General features: G+C 34.0%; 2 protein-coding genes across 5 annotated transcripts in view; one reads left to right on the plus strand and one right to left on the minus strand.

Moving 5' to 3' along the window:
- LOC102695597 (ALS2 C-terminal-like protein) overlaps positions 1 to 13,665 on the minus strand; it is a 58,100-nt gene extending 44,435 nt beyond the window's left edge. For all 3 annotated transcript variants that reach the window (XM_015354314.2, XM_015354313.2, XM_015354312.2), the window contains exons 1-3: positions 13,573 to 13,665; positions 1,309 to 1,459; positions 472 to 577 (exon numbers count right to left, since the gene is read on the minus strand). In XM_015354314.2, the coding sequence (XP_015209800.2) occupies positions 472 to 577; positions 1,309 to 1,440 (238 nt within the window). In that variant the 5' untranslated portion in view covers positions 1,441 to 1,459; positions 13,573 to 13,665. The remainder of the gene's footprint in view (positions 1 to 471; positions 578 to 1,308; positions 1,460 to 13,572) is intronic.
- A 3,409-nt stretch (positions 13,666 to 17,074) lies between these two features.
- tmie (transmembrane inner ear) overlaps positions 17,075 to 20,928 on the plus strand; it is a 60,361-nt gene continuing 56,507 nt past the window's right edge. For both annotated transcript variants that reach the window (XM_069190811.1, XM_069190812.1), the window contains exon 1: positions 17,075 to 17,431. In XM_069190811.1, the coding sequence (XP_069046912.1) occupies positions 17,324 to 17,431 (108 nt within the window). In that variant the 5' untranslated portion in view covers positions 17,075 to 17,323. The remainder of the gene's footprint in view (positions 17,432 to 20,928) is intronic.

Here is a 20,928-nt window from a genome sequence, read left to right on the forward strand (position 1 = left end):
TCCTCAAATGCTATTCAAAAAGTCCATCCACAAAGTCCAGACTCTAATGATCTTATTAGGAATCAGGATTGAAACATAAACATGACTCTAGTGGAAACTGGTTGAAAGAACATTTAGAGCTGAGAACAGGAGGTACTTTTTACACTAAGGGTTGTGGGGTTCTGGATAGATGGGAATCTCAGATTGATTAGTTACTAGCAATCAACTGGGCTACATGTTCTGAAAATTGTGTTCTGAGATATATTTCATGAATACTGGAAAGATTAAGTTCCTTTGTCGTCATAACTCATCTGTTTAAGCAATGCTACTGTAGCTCCTTAAACTAGAGAAATTTGGTAATCTTACCATTACATCTTAGGATCATTACCATGGCCAAAAATGTTGTAGAATCACTCAACTATTTTCATTGAAATCTCTAATTAAAATCTCAAATTATGGAGATAGAATATATTACAGTATTTTAGAACTTACTGTAGTACAGCAAATGCTGCAATACATTAGTATTGAGATCAGACAGGCAGTCCAGAAATGCCTTTTCATTCTCTACAAGGGATGTGCTGGCATTCAGGCACTTCTCCTGCAAAAGACAAATATCACGTGCACAGTACAGGATATAGAACAGCATAAAGCATTGTTAGCATTGTTAATCACTGTATCAGTGGGAGTAAACCACTCAGACTTACAATTTACAGCATTACCAATGTTATAGGAAATTATAAAAAATAACTAAAATGTTGATTTTTGTCAACAATAAATATGATTATTATGTTAATTAAAAGCAATTTAATTAATAAGAAAGACATCAATGCTGAAATACTTCAGAAATACTTTTTATAATACCAATAAAAGTCACAAGAATGATTTATAATATGGGGTAATATTATGGATGGAACTATAAACAACTATCATCACATGTGTTTGTTATTTTTAAGAGAAGGTTTAGTCTTTATTTTAATAATAGTATTAATACTACTAATAATATTACGATCCAAAAAGTTTGTCTCAAAACTTGCTAAATCTCTTGAAGATGCTTATTGATAAAACTATTTTTAAAATGTCAGAAACATAAATTAACTGTTTAAGAGCATTACTCTCTGTGGTGTTAATGTACAGTACATTGGCCCATCATAGACAAAAGAAAACATTCTCAGACAGAATTCATTCAATTAAATGGTCAGAGCTTGTCCTAAGATTTTAGGAAACTTAAAAAATTTGAATACTTTAAATATGATAAAGTGCACCTGAGACAAATATGACAAAGAACTTAGATGTTCTCATTAAAAAGCAAAGATATATTCCAAGTTGTACCTCCAGGTTTGATTTTTCAGAATCATGTGGAGAGCAGGACAAGGAGGAGTTCCAGACAGCAGAACAGCCGTTATTGCTGTGGTGTTTCATGAGGGACGCCGTCAGTAGGACAATATTAACCACAAATCTCATTGGGCATCAGCTGTAGAAACTGTGAACCAATAATGAAAAAAAAACACAATTTTCAGAGTTACTAAAAACATACAGTGCAGTGAAGTTACCTGAAATCACAACTATTCTTTCTTACATAATATTTGATTTTCCTACTCACAGGAAAATGCAGAAAGAAACTAGCTGTTTTATACCAATAAGATGAACAAAATTCAGACTTTATTTAAGTTATGGAAAATTACAATACATTCACAAGCTGGTGGCAGAAAAGTATGACTTTGTCACTCTTACTTCTTTCTCACTAGACTGAACATTGCTATTCAGTAAGTGCTGTTATGAAATACAGACTTGGTCAAGTGCAAAATACATTAGTGTTTCCTTGGCATTAAATTACTGAATGTGAAGAAACAGACTACTTCAGCATCAAAATGGAAATAGTGAAAGGACATTTAAGCTTGTGCTACATGCTATATTTAACAATGTTTACAACAGACCACGCTGGAAATAACTGCAGTTATATTTAATGCTGTTGGCAACAGAGCACATCTAATTTCTGAGTAGAGCTTACACAAACACGCTTAGACAAGGTAAAGAAATTAAAGAACTCATTTGGATGTGTATTACAGATTACAAGAAAAACTAAAAATATATATATATGGAACTGGCATTATAACACCTTTTATTTAGGTAGATTTTATTTAGGAATCTAGCAAAGACGTCCAGACCTTGCTGCACAGGTCAAAAGCATATAATTTGGTATTGCTAAACAATATTTATATATACATGTTTATTTCTTTTTAAACAAACCTCTAAAACAGGAACAAAAAGCAAAAATCCTGAGGTTTCACAAACTGATTCTACTGTTAAATGGATTTCAAAATGAGTAAGAATTAGTTCCTTAAAGTAAAGATTCCTAAGAAGACTGAAACCCTAGCCTTACATGAATACTCCTCATGGACTCATTGTCATATGTACAAAAGTACACAAAGTCTTTTTATTATATACTTTGTAAAAGGGTGTGGTTATATATCCTTATGTTGATTACGTCAGATATTCCTATTTATTTTTCCACTTCAAGGCTGCTGCTATGGAATACTCATTGAATAGTCACCCTATTTTAAGACAGAGTGACATCTGATTCGCCACCACAGAAAGTTCAGAAGTAGTCAGTCAAATATGCACCATCATTGTGAGCACACAGCTTAAACTAGACTTCAGGTGGCAAACTCCATGCCACTGTATATATAGCCAACTCAATGTAAAACTATGTTTAAAACAGTAGTCAACTACAGGTAGTTACCTCAGTGACATATTGTAGTGCAATGTCACCTGTAAATCTCTCCTGTAGAAATGAATGGTCAAATACTGGAAAAATACAGTATGTGACATGAACTGGTGACTGGATTGAGCTTTTTCCTCAGAGGTACCAAACACCTACAAATGTATTTACTGTATGTCTCTTTTTACTTGCATTGACTACTGGTACTTACTCTAAATGTATAATCATGGTACATTATTTTCCTACAGTAGTAAAATCTGAGTAATTTTCTCTTATACTCCAGCAAATTAAGCAGTATTGAATCCGCAAAGGTTGACCATTTTCTTAATTGCAAATACACTCATCACATTCAGAAATCAAGAGTTACACATTATCATGGGCAGTGCATTTTGTCCAACAATTGTACATCAACATGAACTGCCTTGAGGGAATTTCTCATCTCTTAATTTTTTCTCACATAAAAAGCAAATAAGAAAGAAATTAAAATACAACAGTCATTTTCTTTCTACAGTGTCTTTCAAGTCTTGCAAAAGTGTTCTGGCCCTTCCTGAAATGACAGAGTGATGTTTTAAATGTCATATTACATTCAAAACCTGCTTGCTCAAAATGATTATTACTGTAAGTCTATGATAAACTACAGTAAATGTTAGAAAAAAAGAAAGGGAAAATAATAAAATACATTGACGGCATAAGTTTTCAGAGGTGCGAATTCAATATTTGGTGGAATAACTTTTGTCAGTAATTACAGTTGAAAGACTTTTTGGGTAAAGTCTGTACAAACTGTGCATATTGGCTTGTTGCAGGTTTTGCCAACTCAGCAGTTTTTCTGTAGGTCTCTCAAGGTTCTGGGATATTGCTAATAGATATTATATTTTAATTATTAATAGCTATTTTATATATATATACAGTGCAGTCCAGAAGAATTTGGACAGTGACACCAGTTTTGTTGTTTTGACTCTGTATTCCAGTACATTGGATTTAAAATGAAACAATGACTATGAGATTAAAGTGCAGAATGTCAGCTTTAATTTGTTGGTATTTACATCTATATTGGGTGAACCATATAGGAATCACAGTCCTTTTTATACATAGTCTTCCCATTTTAGGGAACCAAAAGTAACTGGACAATTGGCTGCTCAGTTGTTTCTTGGCCAGCTGTGTGTTGTTGTATCATTAGTTCATGCACAGGAGAGCTAACAAAAGGTCTAGGGTTGATTCTAGATGTGTCATTTGCATCTGGAGTCTGTTGCTGTTGTTTCTCAACACAAGGACCGACCAAAGAAGTGTTAATGCCACTAAAGCAGGCCATCGTGAGGCTGAAAAATAACACTAAATCAATCAGAGACACAGCCAAAACATTAGGTGAGTCAAAATCAACTGTTTGGTACATTGTTAAGAAGCAAGAACACACTGGTGAGTTTAGCAATAGCAAACGACCTGGTAGATTATGGAAGAAAAACCCCTTTTTCAACTGTTGAACAGATCAGGAACACTCTCCAGGATGTAGGCATAGAGGTGTCAAAGACTACCATAAAAAGAAGAATACACCAGCATAATTTCAGAGGGCTCACCACAAGATGCAAACAACTGGTAAAAGGCCACAGAAAGGCCAGGTTACAGTTAGCTAAAAAGTACATAAAAAAGCCTCTAGAGTTCTGGGAAAAAAAGCCTTATGGACAGATTAGATGAAGATTAACCTGTACCAGAGTGATGGAAAGATAAAAATGGAACTGCTCATGATCCAAAGCATACCAACGCATCTGTGAAACATGGTGAAGGTAGTGTCATGGTTTGGGCATGTATGGCTGCCAGTGGAACTGGCTCACTTGACCTTATTGATGATGTAACTGCAGACAGCAGCAGCAGGACGAATTCTGAAGTGTACAGAAGCATCTTATCTGCTCAGATCCAATCAAATGCTTCAAAAGTCATTGGAAGGCGCTTCACCTTGCAACAGGACAATGACCCCAAACATAGTGTTAAAGCAGCTATGGAGCTTTTCAGGGTAAAAAAGTGGAATGTTTTTGACTGGCCAAGTCAATCGCCCTACCTGAATTCCATTGAGCATGCAATCCCCTTCCTGAAAACAAGACTGAAAGTAAAAAGCCCCCGAAACAAGCAGGAACTGAAAATGGTTGAATTACAGACCTGGCAGAGCATCACAAAGAAAGTCACCCAACATCTGGGGATATTTGTGGGTTGCAGACATCAAGCGGTCATCAATTGCAAAGGATTTGAAAACATGCCAAATTTGATTTAAGATTATATTAATGTGCCCAATTATTTGTGGTCCCATGAAATGGGAGGACTATGTATAAAAAGGGCTTTGATTCCTATATGGTTCACCCAATATAGACGTAAACACCCTTGAATTAAAGCTGACATTCTGCACTTTAACCTCATAGTAATTGTTTTATTTAAATCCAATGTTCTGGAGCACAGAGCCAAAACAGCAAAAATTGTGTCACTGTCTAAATACTTATGGACTGCACTGTATATTAGACTTATATTTCTGCTTCACCCAGGAGCTAGACAACCATCCTGTATTTACTGCATTTGTAGCAAAACTAAACGTATGATGTAACTGCAGACAGCAGCAGCAGGATGCAACTTATCAAAGCAGCAACTTGTCAAAGTATGATCTTAGCCCGATGGCAAGAAAATCCAAGATGATGGGAGAGTACGCTTGGCTGAGGCTCTTATCCAACTTCACAGATATTGAAAGTACAAGAATCCATTTCTGCCTGTTCTGTCATTGAAGAGACGTTCTCCTGTGTCATGTCAGAGTTTCTGAAATGTCATCGTGGGAACAAATGATGCGTGAGAGGGCAGTGAGTCCAGACAAATGGATATTCTGGTCTGGGCCATACACCCTAGAATGTTGTGGGGAATGAGCAGCTACCCTCATTCAATTGACCATTTGCTGGAAGACAATTGGTCAGGTGACAATTTAAAAAACAGGAAGTACTAGCTTCCCACTGTTGGTTGGAAGGTCAAAAGACAGACACTCTGTGCGCTCCATTCATCAAAAGAAGAAGAAGGACTGACCGCGGGAGTGTGGAACAAAGGAGTTTGAGCTTTGAGACTTTGTAAGTTTGTGGAGAGTCTCTGGGAGAGAGACTGAGTGTTTTGAAGCCAGTAAACAGCTTAGCTGCGCGGTTGTGATAGTTAGGGACTTAAAGAAGTCTAGCCAGGAGCTCAAAAAGGAGCTAGGGTTTTGTTTGATTCGCTTTGTTTTGGTGTTTGTCTTTTATTTTATTTAGCAGTGTAGGAGATAAAAAATTGTACTATTTTGAATCTGCATTTGTGCCTCTGTTTTCCTTGGCCTGTCTGCTTAAAAGATCATGTGATAACATGCCCAGCAGGGTGTCAAAAGTGGCTCAAGCTATTTCCTACAAATATATATACTTTACAGTAAGCATATGTAAAATGTAAAATGGCACTGCAATAAATGCACTGGCTAGCAGTTCTATTAAAATATTTTAACTTACTATCCCTCTATCATTTGTTTCTAATAGTTTATTGAAGAAGCCACCTAACCACAATAGTTTTTGAATTACATATACATTATTACAAATAAAATTCCCATGTAAAGGGTTCTGTAAATTCCAAAGCATATAGTTAACTTTTTATTCTTCTGTGGTTGCTTTAGTTTCTTGCACACAAATTGCAACATCCTGTATAACTTCCCATTTGCTTAGTGTTTGGAACATTTGACAGTTAGAGGCCCTTTTTAGTTTCAGTGCAACTGTACTCTTTATTCTAAAGAATATTTCACAATATGTCGTTTTCTTTTAATTGCCACTGGCGATTTCACTCTGTTTAGAATGAATTGTGAAATATTTTACTTCATTTGCTTCGTATGGGAGTTATGTTCAGATTTGACAATACAGGATTCCTAAACTTTCCAAAATACATTTGAATACTGTGCATGTTATAGCAAAATTGGGAACACATAGGTATAATGCCTTGCAAATATACACAGACTCTTTCACGGTTTTCTTTTTTTTTGCGTTAAAGGTTGCAATCATGACACTTTAAAGTACTCAAGCAATTAATATGTTATATATACAAAATAAAAACAAAAAGAAAGAACTTAATAGATAATTAAAATGAAAGACTGTCAGAGAGCAAGAAGGAAGCAATTACTACAAGAACAACTCAAATCCTTAATGGATTTTTCTCAGATGAGACAACATTAGAACTTTTAGATCTTAATGCAAAGTTTCTGCTTAGTTTTTATGTTTACAATGCATCACTAAGTCAAGTAATTTCACACAATGGGACACCATAGGAAGGGCTTAAATAGCATAGTATAAAGAAAAACATCATTTGTGGAGGTGAGAAATAAATATGTATTTACAACACAAGAAACCTATTTTAGTTGTTGTTAGAAGTACGATGTGACTTGATAATATAGTACTTCACATGGGTCTTAAAAAAGAAGTGGTTACTGGCTACATTTCAGAACCATACCCATATATTTCATGAGCAAGCAGGGAATAAATTTGGCAATAAAGACAAGCCTCTCATCATACATTTTACCCAAGCTCTAATATTCACTATTGAAAAACTGTGTGGCGGCGACATGTTACATTTGCAATGGTGGTGGACAGAATCAGAGTACGGATTGAAATAAAATGTTATCTTTTAGGATAGCAAAAAATGTAAAACACTGCCATATTTAAGCTGCCATAAAGCAAACATACTGGGTGATATTCTAAAGAACACAAATGAAAGAACTGAGAAAGTTCTACACTGAAAGCAATGAAAAATACTACATACCAACTGTCCACCAGAAGTAAAGCAAAACTCTCCCCTCCTTTACAAATGTGCTGCCATAGGCGAAAGTCTGGTAGTTCTTTGTTTTGATTTCCAGGTCACTTGATTTTCAGTAAGTGTAGCAGTTTACCATAGACCCTATCCAAAGCTTTTTATTACACAAAATAAGCCTTGCCTAAGTGATTATTGGAATAGCCAAAGTCCTGTTGAACTGAAATCCAGTAAATGTTAGTTAGTATGTTAGTAAGGCTCAATTATATTCTTATTATTTTAGTTATGTGCATTTAAGCTATGAACAAATATCATTAACCTATCTGCATTCATTTTATGACATCAAATTTATTAGTAGCACATTTTATAAATACTAAACAAGCAGATGTGTGAAAAAATGTGAAAGGAGTTTTGGTTTTGTAACTGAAGTTTGCTATTCACGTTTATTAATTAATACAGTGATTGTGCTATGAAGCTTAGTTATCTCTAAAAACATGCAAATAAAGATTATACTTCTCTTTTCATTGATTTACACCACATTTATTTGTTTGTAATAAATGTGGTTATAATACTGTATCTGTGTATTTTATTATAAACACAAATCTTAGTGTAGCACATATTTTAATGTAACACATGTAATTAAAGAAAAAATGTATTCTAATCTTACAAAGTCATATTTCTTACAAACAGAACTCAGAAACTATACAAACCAACATCTTTTGTACCCAGAAATGGCACTTGAACACTAATTTGCAACATATTCTATATTTCTTTTAGTTTAGTCTCATCTAAGATGTTTAGAAGAAAGCCTACAATTCAGGAATTCTGGAGTATATAGAGCAAAGATTGCGTTGCTTTATATATTTATATATTCTGGGTTCATGCTGGTGCCACAGAAAATGTAATTATATTGTTACAGTATAATGCAAAATAATTACATGATTATATAATAAACTATCTAAAAAGTAGATTCCTCACCCCAATTTAGATTTCATTACCTTGTAATAATTGGTGGATCACTGTGTTTGCTTCTGACCACATTATATGTGCAGAGTATTCAGTTATTGCAATAATCCTCTAGATACAGGTTTTGGCTTATCACTGACATCTGCATAATAATGAAATACACACCCAATTCTTTTCCTTTACTCCACCAATACATTTCACTTTTATACTTTTTAATGTGTTTTTAACAGAGCTATAGAATAACTTATGAATAATGTTATAGAATAACAACTACGTTAAGAAAATCTGGTAAGGGTTTACTGAAGGGACTCCTTCATAAACATTACACAACATAATATAACAAAATGCATAAATAACATGTACAGTAGCTAAAATTTCACTAAAGAATATCACTTCCACTGTTTCAGAGCTGCATGTGCAGAAAGTTCTTATCGGCTCTCAAGTTCATAATTGTCTTTCTTCACTGTCACCTTACTCTCTGCCTGCAGGTCTGCTCTTATCTTCCAGCTGAAACGCTTATTCAGTTGAAACAGTTATCGACCATTCTAAATAATTGGATATCTGTAATGTAATTTGCCACAATGGTGTGTACAATATTATGCATGGTTTTATATTTGTTATGAAATATTTTTTGTGTGTTTTTAGTCTTGTTCAGGTAAAGTATTACTGCACATACTTGGTGAAAGGAACACACTACAAGCTTTATTGTTTGCTTGTTTTTGTGTCTTGTGCTACACTAAGCTGTTTCTTAGTGGTACCTTGCACTAGAAACCTTTTATTCAAAGTAGCACTTTTTAAATTCATGTGGATGTGTCCATAACAAATAAAAACAGTCGCTTTGACAGTATGTAAAATCAACAAGTTTAGTAAATTGGAATAATATATATACAATTACACAGTACTTTTGCTCTTCTATTGCAGATCAGTAACTGAATTGTTGATTTTAAAACTTCTTCTCCAAATCTTTGTTTTGAAATTGAAAGAGGGAGACCAAAACCTACCTTAGAGCTGACCTACTAACTTGTATTTTTCTGAATTAAAATATATACAGTATATATATATATTAATTTCTAAATAATTCTTGCATTATCTGGCAACAGCATTCCAGTTTGCAGGAGCTGCTAACACATGTTGATCAGATCTTAGTTGTTTAAGAAAACAAGCAAACAAAATGAATGAAATGTTGCCCTTTGCAAAGCAATTTGTTTAGCAAAATACAAACCTCCTGATCAAATTTAATTTAAAGTGAAACAAATAGTTATTATATAGTAATTTTAATGCAATACTGAATGGAAATAACTGAGTAAAGTAAACAAAACTAATAGTTAAATAGTTTAATTGACTATGAAAAACAGATTGCATTGAAGACTAGGAGTCTTAGACGTTTTTAGTGTTGTACAAGTAGCAAAATATTACATTGAGTCTGATCATTTTTAAAGTTTAGGGAATGCAAACAAGTGAATCAACTGGATCATAATTTCTATTTAGAAAATGAATTCAGTTGACTTTTCCTTAAATTAGTCAGAATTAGGTGGAGAATGATTCAGTGTGCTAAAGTTGTCAGCATCATAGAATTCTATTCTCATGCAGGTTTTGACTTCACACCTTTCTTCACACTTCAAACTTCCTGGGTAGCCTCTCTGCCTCTCTGCCCCTCCTGCTTCCTCCCCTCTCCCAGCTAATGTTCTTCTGTGCTATTTAATCTTTGCTGTCTGCCCTGAAGAAGGCTTCACAGCAGAAACTTATTTTCCCTCTTCTCTTTTCAGCATGGAATAAACCTATTACTTGTTCCTTTGGAGTATCATAGAATGACATGAATGGACTGCAATAACATGTTATCATATTATCATTCATTATTCCACACTCGTAGTTTATGATAGGTTGAATTAGACTTCCTCATCCTGAGGCCATGCAGAGCAATATTACAGTAATTTGGCAACTTCAATGTCAATAAAACTGCTGGCAATTTCAGGAACTTGAAGAAGTTAACTTGTACATGCAAAAATGAAACCTTTTGATTTAAATTAACTACTCCACCATTGACACTAAGCCAAGTCAATCAATATTTAAAATAAAAAGACGTACTGTAAGTAAACATTATGCATTGAATTAGCATGAAATTTCCTAATTAAACCATTTTACTATTTTACTTTTCCTTAAATTAGTCAGAATTAGGTGGAGAATGATTCAGTGTGCTAAAGTTGTCAGCATCATAGAATTCTATTCTCATGCAGGTTTTGACTTCACACCTTTCTTCACACTTCAAACTTCCTGGGTAGCCTCTCTGCCTCTCTGCCCCTCCTGCTTCCTCCCCTCTCCCAGCTAATGTTCTTCTGTGCTATTTAATCTTTGCTGTCTGCCCTGAAGAAGGCTTCACAGCAGAAACTTATTTTCCCTCTTCTCTTTTCAGCATGGAATAAACCTATTACTTGTTCCTTTGGAGTATCATAGAATGACATGAATGGACTGCAATAACATGTTATCATATTATCATTCATTATTCCACACTCGTAGTTTATGATAGGTTGAATTAGACTTCCTCATCCTGAGGCCATGCAGAGCAATATTACAGTAATTTGGCAACTTCAATGTCAATAAAACTGCTGGCAATTTCAGGAACTTGAAGAAGTTAACTTGTGCATGCAAAAATGAAACCTTTTGATTTAAATTAACTACTCCACCATTGACACTAAGCCAAGTCAATCAATATTTAAAATAAAAACACGTACTGTAAGTAAACATTATGCGTTGAATTAGCATGAAATTTCCTAATTAAACCATTTTACTATCTGATATACAGTATTAATGGAAAGTTATTACGCCATGGATCCCCAACGTATTTGCTAGGAAACAAAAGCCTTGTTGCATCATGGCTGGTACTCACACATGTGATTTCTCCAGGAAATTCAGGACAATAAAGTTCTTACTTCACTTTGCTGTAAACACGAGTGACCTACAAATGAAATGAGCATCCTGCATGCCTGCTTTTGAAATATTTGGTAGTTTACCACATTACACAATATAAGCTTTAAGTACAAGCAAAATATAGGTCTGATAGAATAAGAAAGAGACCAAAACTTTATTCTCATAATATCTCAAATATCTAATTTTTCTACATCGATTCCACAAGACTCAGCATATACCGAACACAAACACAAAACACACCGTCAGTATCAAGAATTGTTTGTTTTCTTTCAAACACCCAAATGTTAAATACCATGCCATTTCCTGAATTTCTGTTCACATAAAAAAACGTATTTTTATGTAGATAGTAACTTATTTACAGTATTGGAAATTATAATAGAAACAAAGGAAAAAAGTGGATATACAGTAAAATACAAATTTCATATTAATGTATTTGTCTTGTCAACCTCTTTTACTGTCAAAAGTACTAGTTTTACAAATCCCTAACATTCTGATACAAAAGCCTTTCACTTTTATCCAAGAACTATTAATATTTTGCATGGCATACTGTAATTATGCACCTGTTGTATTATTTATTTATATTGTTTTATTTATACCAACTACACCTTTCATTTATTTGTTAAATAGACATTGTTCTCCAAAACATTTTTCACTTTTCATGTGTTGTTAATAAATGTCTATTCAAACTGTCATTTCTTAGCAAAGCATCAAACTGTTAAATCAAATGCCACGATTCTCGCTTTCTCAAAAAGATAAAAGTGTTTCAAAACAAATCATTCCATCTAAAATTAGTTTTGTTCATGTAGTCACGGAAGCAAAGAAATAAAAAAAAAATAGGAAAATATACAGAATGCTTAGAGCCACCAACTCATGGTCAGTAAACAGTTCCCTCTTCTGATTATTCATTTGATCATGTCTTTTGTAAACCTTGGAATAATCAGAAACTTATTGTAAGCAATTATACGGGCAAGTACTCCAAAATAAAATCTTCATGCAGCACTAACTGCCTGTTATAATGTGGATTTAGCAGTATTGTTCATATAATCTTAATATGTGTGGCTGTACATCTGAGGCAATAATGGAGAGCTAGCCTAACATACTACAAAAAAATAAATTATACATTCTTCTTTTTTTGTATTTTGGTATTTACTTGTTTATTTTATTTTCTAAACAAATGCTGCTGTATACAGTATATTGTATTATGGCTCAAACATTTTTTTATTTAACAAAGTTCTTAACTAGTAAAAGTAATGAAAGTTTTAAAATCTATATTGTAGGAGCAATGCATCATGAGATTGCCTTAGGCTGGGCACTGAAAGAAAAGAGGTACATCTCAAGGCAAATGACTGCTTATTTCTAAATTATAACAAAATTTGCCCTTTGTACCTAAAGATAATGATGCCATCAGCAAGTGTTCAAGAGATCCTTAACTAACTCAGCACTAAGTCAAAAGTCAGCACTCTTTTAAATGACTGTTACAGATTTTTAACTACAATCAAGAAATAAATATATAGACTGTCTTTTCAGCTAAATACTATACTTAGAATTTATTAAAACCTGTACATTCTTTTAAGACAGCACTTAAAAATGATTCTTGTTTTACTAACAGTACAGTAACGATTGTACAGTTTACAATAATCTATGACAATAACATATCATGTTTCTGTTTCATTGGAATTCTTCTTTCATTTTAGTATCCACTAAACTATAACTGAACACAATCAACTTAAACAAGAGAGAACTGGAGCTGATTGCATGATCTGTTGTTTTTCTTTGAAACTGATAGCCACAATCAAGCTTAAGTGTTCTTTTGGTACTGAAATCAACCTGGAAATACTACTGACCACAATCAGTATAATCTTCAGAGATACTTGTATTCAGCAGTAACAATATATTTTTTTATTTACATTAATTTACATCCCTTTGATTCAATAAATTAGTAACTTACATTTCAGTTTAAAGAATGTTATTAAGATGCCTCCTCAAAATGAAAAAGAGGACTAAGAACATGTTAACAATAAAGCTGTGAATTACTGTAAATGCATGTTGTTTTGGTTATAAAGACACCGATCAAGAGTGAAAAATGTGTCAGCAGGGGGAATATTCTTTCTCTTGCTCAGCTACAGCAATTCAAAAAGAAAAGACTTGTTGTATTTTTGTTTTGATACAAAGTTTACCATGTACAGTAAATATAGAGTTTTGCTTCTTACCATGAGATTTCGGGCTCACATCTCTTTGTCTGTGTCCCATGCCTGTCTATGAAGTTGAGCTTCAGCTCACCACGGTTTCTTTTCACTACTCAAATGACCTGCATCAGAATAGAAACAAGGAAGTCAAGCACCCAGCTGACAGCCTATCCCAAGGTGCTTTGCTCACATTCCTGGTCGACATGGAAACTGTGGGCTATGCCTTTTTTTTTTTGCTCCTGGCAGTCTTCCCATCTCCTAACTCATCTGTAAGAAAGTTACTCCCAAATTCTTGTATGTTCTTGTGTGTTATGTCCAATTATGGTGTTGCAGGGAAGGGCTCTCTAAAAAACTGATTCATCTGTGAGCACCTAAAGAGAAATTAAATGTACCCCTCTGGCCTTTGCAGCCACACCAGGAGCTACTAATAATCTGATTTTTACTTTTAATACGCTATAGACAGAGAAGAATATTTTACCTGAAATACATTACAAATAAGCATCTTTAAAAAAACTGTAGTATTGCACTTAGTACAATTGGTGAAAATAATGTACAATTTCACAAAATATAATAGTTTGTAAAAGATTTTGATAAATCATTTTATTAGAGAAAATGGTTAGAATTCCTAATTTTCAAAACTGTTGAGTTTACTGTTGAAATTAAATTAACAGAGCATTTAATAGTTAAATGTACCTTTAGCCTGCGGTTAAGACATGTCAGTACTTTAAATCTTCTCTGATGGCCTATCCCTACATTTGATCATGTTTCCGCAGCAACCGGTCAGAAAATGTGTCACGCTATATGAAGTGTAAAATTAATAATGTGCAGACGTAATTTGGCCATGTCTTTACACTCGATCATTTCATTTTTACATGCTTTTTATATAATGGACTGTTGTTCTAATACTCTTATTATTTGACAACAAATTACTTAATATATGGCATACTGTACATGTATTTCAGTAAACCTTTTCAAATTTTATTTTAGTTTTTAAAAGATAACCTAGGTGTTTCCTTGATATCCTAATGAATCAGTATGCAGAACATGTTGCAGCACGCGTCATTATGTTAAACACTCATTGTGTAAAGTGCCAGCTTATTATTATAAGTAAATGTCTAAGTTATGCAAGGTTTGTTCCAGTAACTCCTACTATATGGCACGTCATGAGATAATACCAAATGTGAGTCCCCTAAGGAATATTCAGTAATGAATTGGTGGGAAGTCAGGGATGCAATGATGAATAATCATGAATATGTGATTTGACTTTATACTGTAAGTAAATATCTGATAAGCTTTTCATTGACGATGTACCAAGAAATGGTTAATGTACAGTACAGAGAGTATTGATAAAGGAGGATATCTCAAACTGTGACAATGAAGTTATTGAGGAAGTGCAGGGAAAATTAATTTATAGAAATCTTTTTAAACATATACTGTATCTTCAACTTATATTCAGGCTAAATCTTAGGTATTGTCTTAGAGTTGCTACTTTTTAAAAATCAAGGGCTGCTCGGTCTGCTTTGCATGGTCTTGTATTTGGATAAAATGATTAAAAGAGTGTTCTGTTGTTAAATAAACATTGCATTAACTTTGTACTATATTTGTACTTCGTAAGAGATAAAGGATTGTTTTCACAAATCCTTGAACCCTGAGGCCTTGATGGAAGCAAATTTGAAAAAGTTTAAACAAAAAACAAGAAATAGAAGGAAAATCTAAATCAAACGTATAGAATCTTTCTGAAGACAACATTTTTACTTGTTATGAAAGAACTATTTTCCATTAAGACCTTTATAAATAATACATTTATTTTGATTTCTATTTAACAGGTAATAGTTCGTTTGCCAGTATATTGTAGTTTAATATATAGAAGTGTATCTGTGGTTTTTAAGGAACCCGTTGTCTTAATTTTCTCTGTAAAAGCGTTCTCAGTGATTTGACACCTTACAATGAAAAATTGATTTTGCTGGATCTTTTTAATTGGGTTTTCCTGGCCTAAAATAAAAGATTTAGTGAAGCAAACTGAGTTGCATTTTTACTTTCAGAACTCATCAGGAACAAAAACTAGGAGACAGTGGGTTCTTATTTATCATGACTACAGTACTATGACATCTCTTTTAACTAGCTGCACACCAGAGCATATCCTGGAAGCATAAAGGGCACGGTAGGACTGAGAGCAGACAATTGCTCCTGTATTAAATTGGATGACAGTCTATTGCTGGACCAAAGAACAAGTAACAAGTTTGTCCTGTGTGCCCAACAAAAACCCACACAAAGGCATGGAGAAAATTTAATGACATGACAATGAACAATGTCTGGACAATGACATGAGGTAGAGCCCTAACTGCCATGCCACCCCCTTAAGTCTTCCACATCATTAAATTAATAGGCATTTTATTTGTCCAGTGCTTTGGTAAGTTGACCTCCACACTAAGAATTTGAAAGTCCTGTACATTAAAGTTTTTCCCAACACATCAGTAATTACCCTGACAAAATAAATCAAATTAAACATTAAAGTAAGTAGGCAAGGTATGGGACAATAGGTGATATTTCTAGTTTTTCTATACAAATGGTGAACCTCATGCTTACATCACTGATCTTGATGTTATTTTATATAATCTTGGTAAAATCTCCAAAAACACATTATATACACATATACTGTAATATAAGGCATTGGAAGTTAATAAACATATCTTTGAAATTATGTTTATTGTCATCGCAAAGGGGCGATTAAGATTAAAAATAATGCTCAAGCATTAATTCACTAAATGTTTTAGAATGGGTAGCACGGTGACACAGTGGTTATCATTGCTGCCTTCCAGAGTTAGGGCCTTGGTTCCGGTTCTAGACCTGGGGTGATATCTAGGTGAAGTTTGCATATTCTCCTAGTGTTTGTGTTTTCACTGGGTTGTCTAGTTCCCTTCCACTATCAAAAGACATACTGGTAGGTTAATTGGATTTTGGGAAGATTGGCCTAGGTGTGAGTGTGTGCATGTTTGTGTCTGTTTAGCTTTCCTGAGTCCTGTCCAAGGCGTATCCTGCCTGTGTCCTTTGCTTGCTGAGTTAGGCTCCGGCTCCCCCTGAAATGGATAAAGTGGTTAGAAAATGGATGGATAGATGCTTTAAAAGATAAGAGAGAAGATTTCCACTATTATCACTGCTAAAAAATGATTAATTTTTACTTGAACATAAAGATACCCTTGTTTCTTTAAATACAAAGGTGTTTGTTTCAACCATGTATGTTCGGTTGTTTTACATTTAAGTCGATGCATTTTTTTCTTGCAAAACAAAAAGCCTTAAGCTGATTAATATGGAACAGTAGAAAAGTTAATGAAAGAACAGAAACATAACTTATTTTTAGTAAATGCAGCAAAAGCAAGTGTGCATTATATAAGAAACACACACCATGTTTGTACTTTGTCACACAGTATAATTGTAGTAGCTTAATTTTACAAAGCCTACCCTTTGCCATTTCTTCCTTCTTCCCTGCCTGACCTGCACTCTGAAACAGAGTTCACAGTCTCTCGGTAGCAGCTCTGAGGTCTACCACTGAAAAAGAGCGTAAGTGACACCAGCCTTATTAATTAATGGACCCTGAGGGACGGGTCCTGGACCCTGCCCAGTGGAGTGGAAAGGTATTGCTCTGTAAGGGAAGGAAAGCAGTGTGACAGATGCAAGCGTGCTGTCAGCAGTTTGCTGACTATCAATCACCTGGACCATTGTGGTCCTCCCTTCACAGATTGCTAGAGGGGGAGCGGGAGAGGGGAGAGAAAAGAAGATGGCGTGGGATCTACACCCTTGCTCATTCATTTCGCTGCTCGGCTCTCTGTCTGTCCTGCTTTCCCTGTACATGTCGGTTGTGGTTCCACAGATCCCCGATCCTGAGGTAAGAATAGACTTATTGTCTTTCACAAAGGTGTCATCGGGTTACAAGAAACATTGCAATGCCTGGGTTCATTACTTGGGTATTTAAGGTGGCACCTAGGGTCTTGTGTTGATGCACCATTGTGTTAAATAACAATATCTGAACAATGACCTTAAAAGACACAGGTCTTTTTGTTGTTTATTTGTATTTGTCTGTTCTGTTTTTGTCTGTCTGTTCAACTATGGTTTGTATGTTTTTTTATTAAATACACAAAAAGCTCAAATGTATCCTTATTTTTGCTTTTATATAGGTATTTGCAATAACTTTAACAAATAATAAAGACCAAAATCATAGAGTTAAATTGTGATACAAGCAATCTTAATTTAAATGTTAAGTAATTTTGCTGAATTACAGAAATGAAGTGTATATGTCACCCTCATGGATACTGATGCTCAAAGTAATCAATAGAACTTACCCAAAAAACCCTAAAATGTTTATTTTGTTCTTAGCTGCAATGGCATTGACACAATAAAATAATGATGAGGTATTAATAAAAACCTTTAAATGCCTTGGAAAAGTAAAACAAAGTGAATAGACAGGCCTTGGACAATACCAAATGAACAGTTACGAAAATAAATTACTAGACAATTTTAAATTAAATCTAAAATTTTAATTTTTAAATTTAGTTGATTAGGATACTTCAAAAATAATGGGCAATTATAAGATAAATCACACAAAAGACATGCATTTTAGAGTGCTTATTGAGGCACAGTCCTTTTGATTTTGATACAGGATTAGATTAAGTTATATCCAGAACACTTATACTTGGTGTAGAAAACTGTATCTTACCAGAAGCAACTGAATTCAAAGGAAATAGAAACAAGAGGTTCAGTTTTTCAGTAGAAAAGTGCAGTATACGTTTTTATTGCCCCAAAAGTTTTTTCATTGAATATAAGATGAGAAATCTATTTTCAATTTTGGTTTTAAATCATAATGACGGCAAAGCTTTAGTTGTTTTTGAATGTGCATTTAAGTTAATTTAAAGATATTCTTCCAAAGGCGTATCTATGGTGACACTTAGAATTTAATTTAATAAGAATAAAGAACTTAATCAGAATAAATTGATCTAAAAATGCATTCATTTTCTACCCATTGTTGACCGTTAGAGCACAGTGTCTGTATTTTCTAGACGAGAGGTTACTAAGGAGTTCCAAGCACAATACAACGCTGATATCTAAGAAATGTAATTTAATGTAGAGGAGTACTAACACACAAATGCAAGGGCTAATGTTCAATCATCACTAAGCTAATAAAACAACCTGTGAAAGAGACTTGGTAGTTTCACCGTTGTTCACTTCTAAGTTAGGATCAAAAGGGATGATAGGGTATATAATTGAATTGTCGTGAATACTGAACATACATATACAGATATGCAGATACTGTAGATTGGTTAGACTTAATTGGAAGTTTTGACTACAGCTTAATTAAGCACATTATGAAAAGGGTAATGTTGCCCCAGGATGAGTTTAAAAAGATAGCTTAAATAAAATGAATCTCTTCAGCCTCGATCAGAGGTGATTCTGAATCCCAAAAAAGCATATGAAAAAATATCATTATGATCGGCAAAGAAGCAAAAACCCAGGGTTACAGATGGCTTTTATGATTAAAGTATAAAGAGAACTGAGAACAAGAAGCACTTCTTTACAATGAATAGCAGTGATGCAGCAGCTCTAGATTCCCTCAAGAAAAGCCGTACTATTTCCAGTTTCTGGGAAAAAGAGTAAAAGGGGTCGAATCACTTACTTCTTACGTTGTAAAGCATTCTACATCTGGAAGCAAGGGTTTATTTCCAACACAATTCATTTAATTTAATCTAATCAGGCTATATTCCTTGAGTCTACCAAGTAGCTTTTGTGACCTGCCTGAAAAAAAAAAATTCTGCTCTACAAGAAAATTAGTATTCCATACAATGTGACTTTATTCAAGAACGTCTGGGGTAACAGACGTTTCACTTGATGTACCTAGCCAACAACTATAAACTAATAAATCCACATCTACGGTATAGAGCAAGCAAGGTTATCGCTTTGAATCTGCTTTCTGTAATCACCTTTCAATGATAACAAAAAAGTCTAAAAAAATATTTTTTCTTTGTTAAGGAAACTTCTAATTCTTTGAATTCAAACTAATTGCTGTAGTCTTTGGAAAAACAAACAAACATGTTGGTTGTTTTCAGTTCCTGAATTGCACCTGGTCTACCAATGTGCTATAGCAGTATATCCATTTTGCCTTTCACTGACTGCAACATTTAATTCTATTGCTTTCGCTCAATTCTCTTTTTTTCAGCCCTCAACTGTTTTACTTACTCTTTCTGCTGGCCTTCAAAATACAGTACCATCGTTTCAATAGTCACTGAACATCACCTACTTATTGTGCTGTCATTTATTTTGACAGTTATTACTTGTTCAGCTGGTCACCACTGTAAAGTATCAGTCGTCCATTTGAACTCCATTTAGATTCTTTCTTATGGCCACCCAAAAGACTGCCAACTTTAGTTAAAACATTGAGTGTGCCTTATTCATTGGAAAATGTCTAGGTCTTCTTTAGTATCTACTAGTATCAAATTATATCATCCTACAGTATCTTCCACTTGGACAGTCTTACCAAGCTCTGGGAAACAGCCCAAGATAATAATGCTACTACCTCCATACTTCCTATCGGCACAGTGTTGTTTTTAATGCTCTACTGATTGTATTAAAATAAACATATGATTGATGATTGTTACCATATAACTAAATGTTGTTCATATGTGTCTTAGAATTAAGGCAACTAAGACAAGACTTTGTGATGTCAAGATTTAATAATAGGTTTTGTCTTGTTACTCTGAAATGAAGCCCATTTTTGACTAAATGTCTCTGTGGGGCTGATGGACATGTATCCCAGTCTGGACTGATCAGTTGATGTCACTTTCATGGGGAAAATATCTTCCAAGAGAGAGAAATATGGGAAATCTTCAGCATTCTAACATTCTCTGATGAATGTTTTAATATTTAGAAATGCTTGCATCTGTTATGTATCTTGGTCTCTTATTATACCACATCACACATATGCTTCATCTGACAAGTCATGAGTGTGTACCATATTTTAGGCCTCTGTCTCGATCCTCCAATAGTTATTTTTCTAGCTGCCCTAAGTAATTTTTTTAGTATTAAAATAATGCCCATAGAATATAAAAATGTAGATTTTCAATTATGTTCTGTACAAATGAGATTGTTTTACCAAACCATTCTTTTGTATATCTATCTCCTGTCTTGTGCATGTCTATAGTTTAATGTCTGAGGTCATTTCATAATTCTTTTGACTTAAACACTGTGCTAACCTAGGTTATGAAGTCAGGATTAAATATCCACCTCAAACAGGATCAAATAATAAGAATTAACATTTTACGAAGGACAGCAACGTCAAAGATTTGAATGCTTTGTGAATGTTTTGAATACTATGTGAGATACAGTTGTGAAAAA

This window comes from Lepisosteus oculatus, chromosome 6, assembly GCF_040954835.1.
Source record: "Lepisosteus oculatus isolate fLepOcu1 chromosome 6, fLepOcu1.hap2, whole genome shotgun sequence".
In the NCBI taxonomy this organism is placed as follows: domain Eukaryota; kingdom Metazoa; phylum Chordata; class Actinopteri; order Semionotiformes; family Lepisosteidae; genus Lepisosteus; species Lepisosteus oculatus.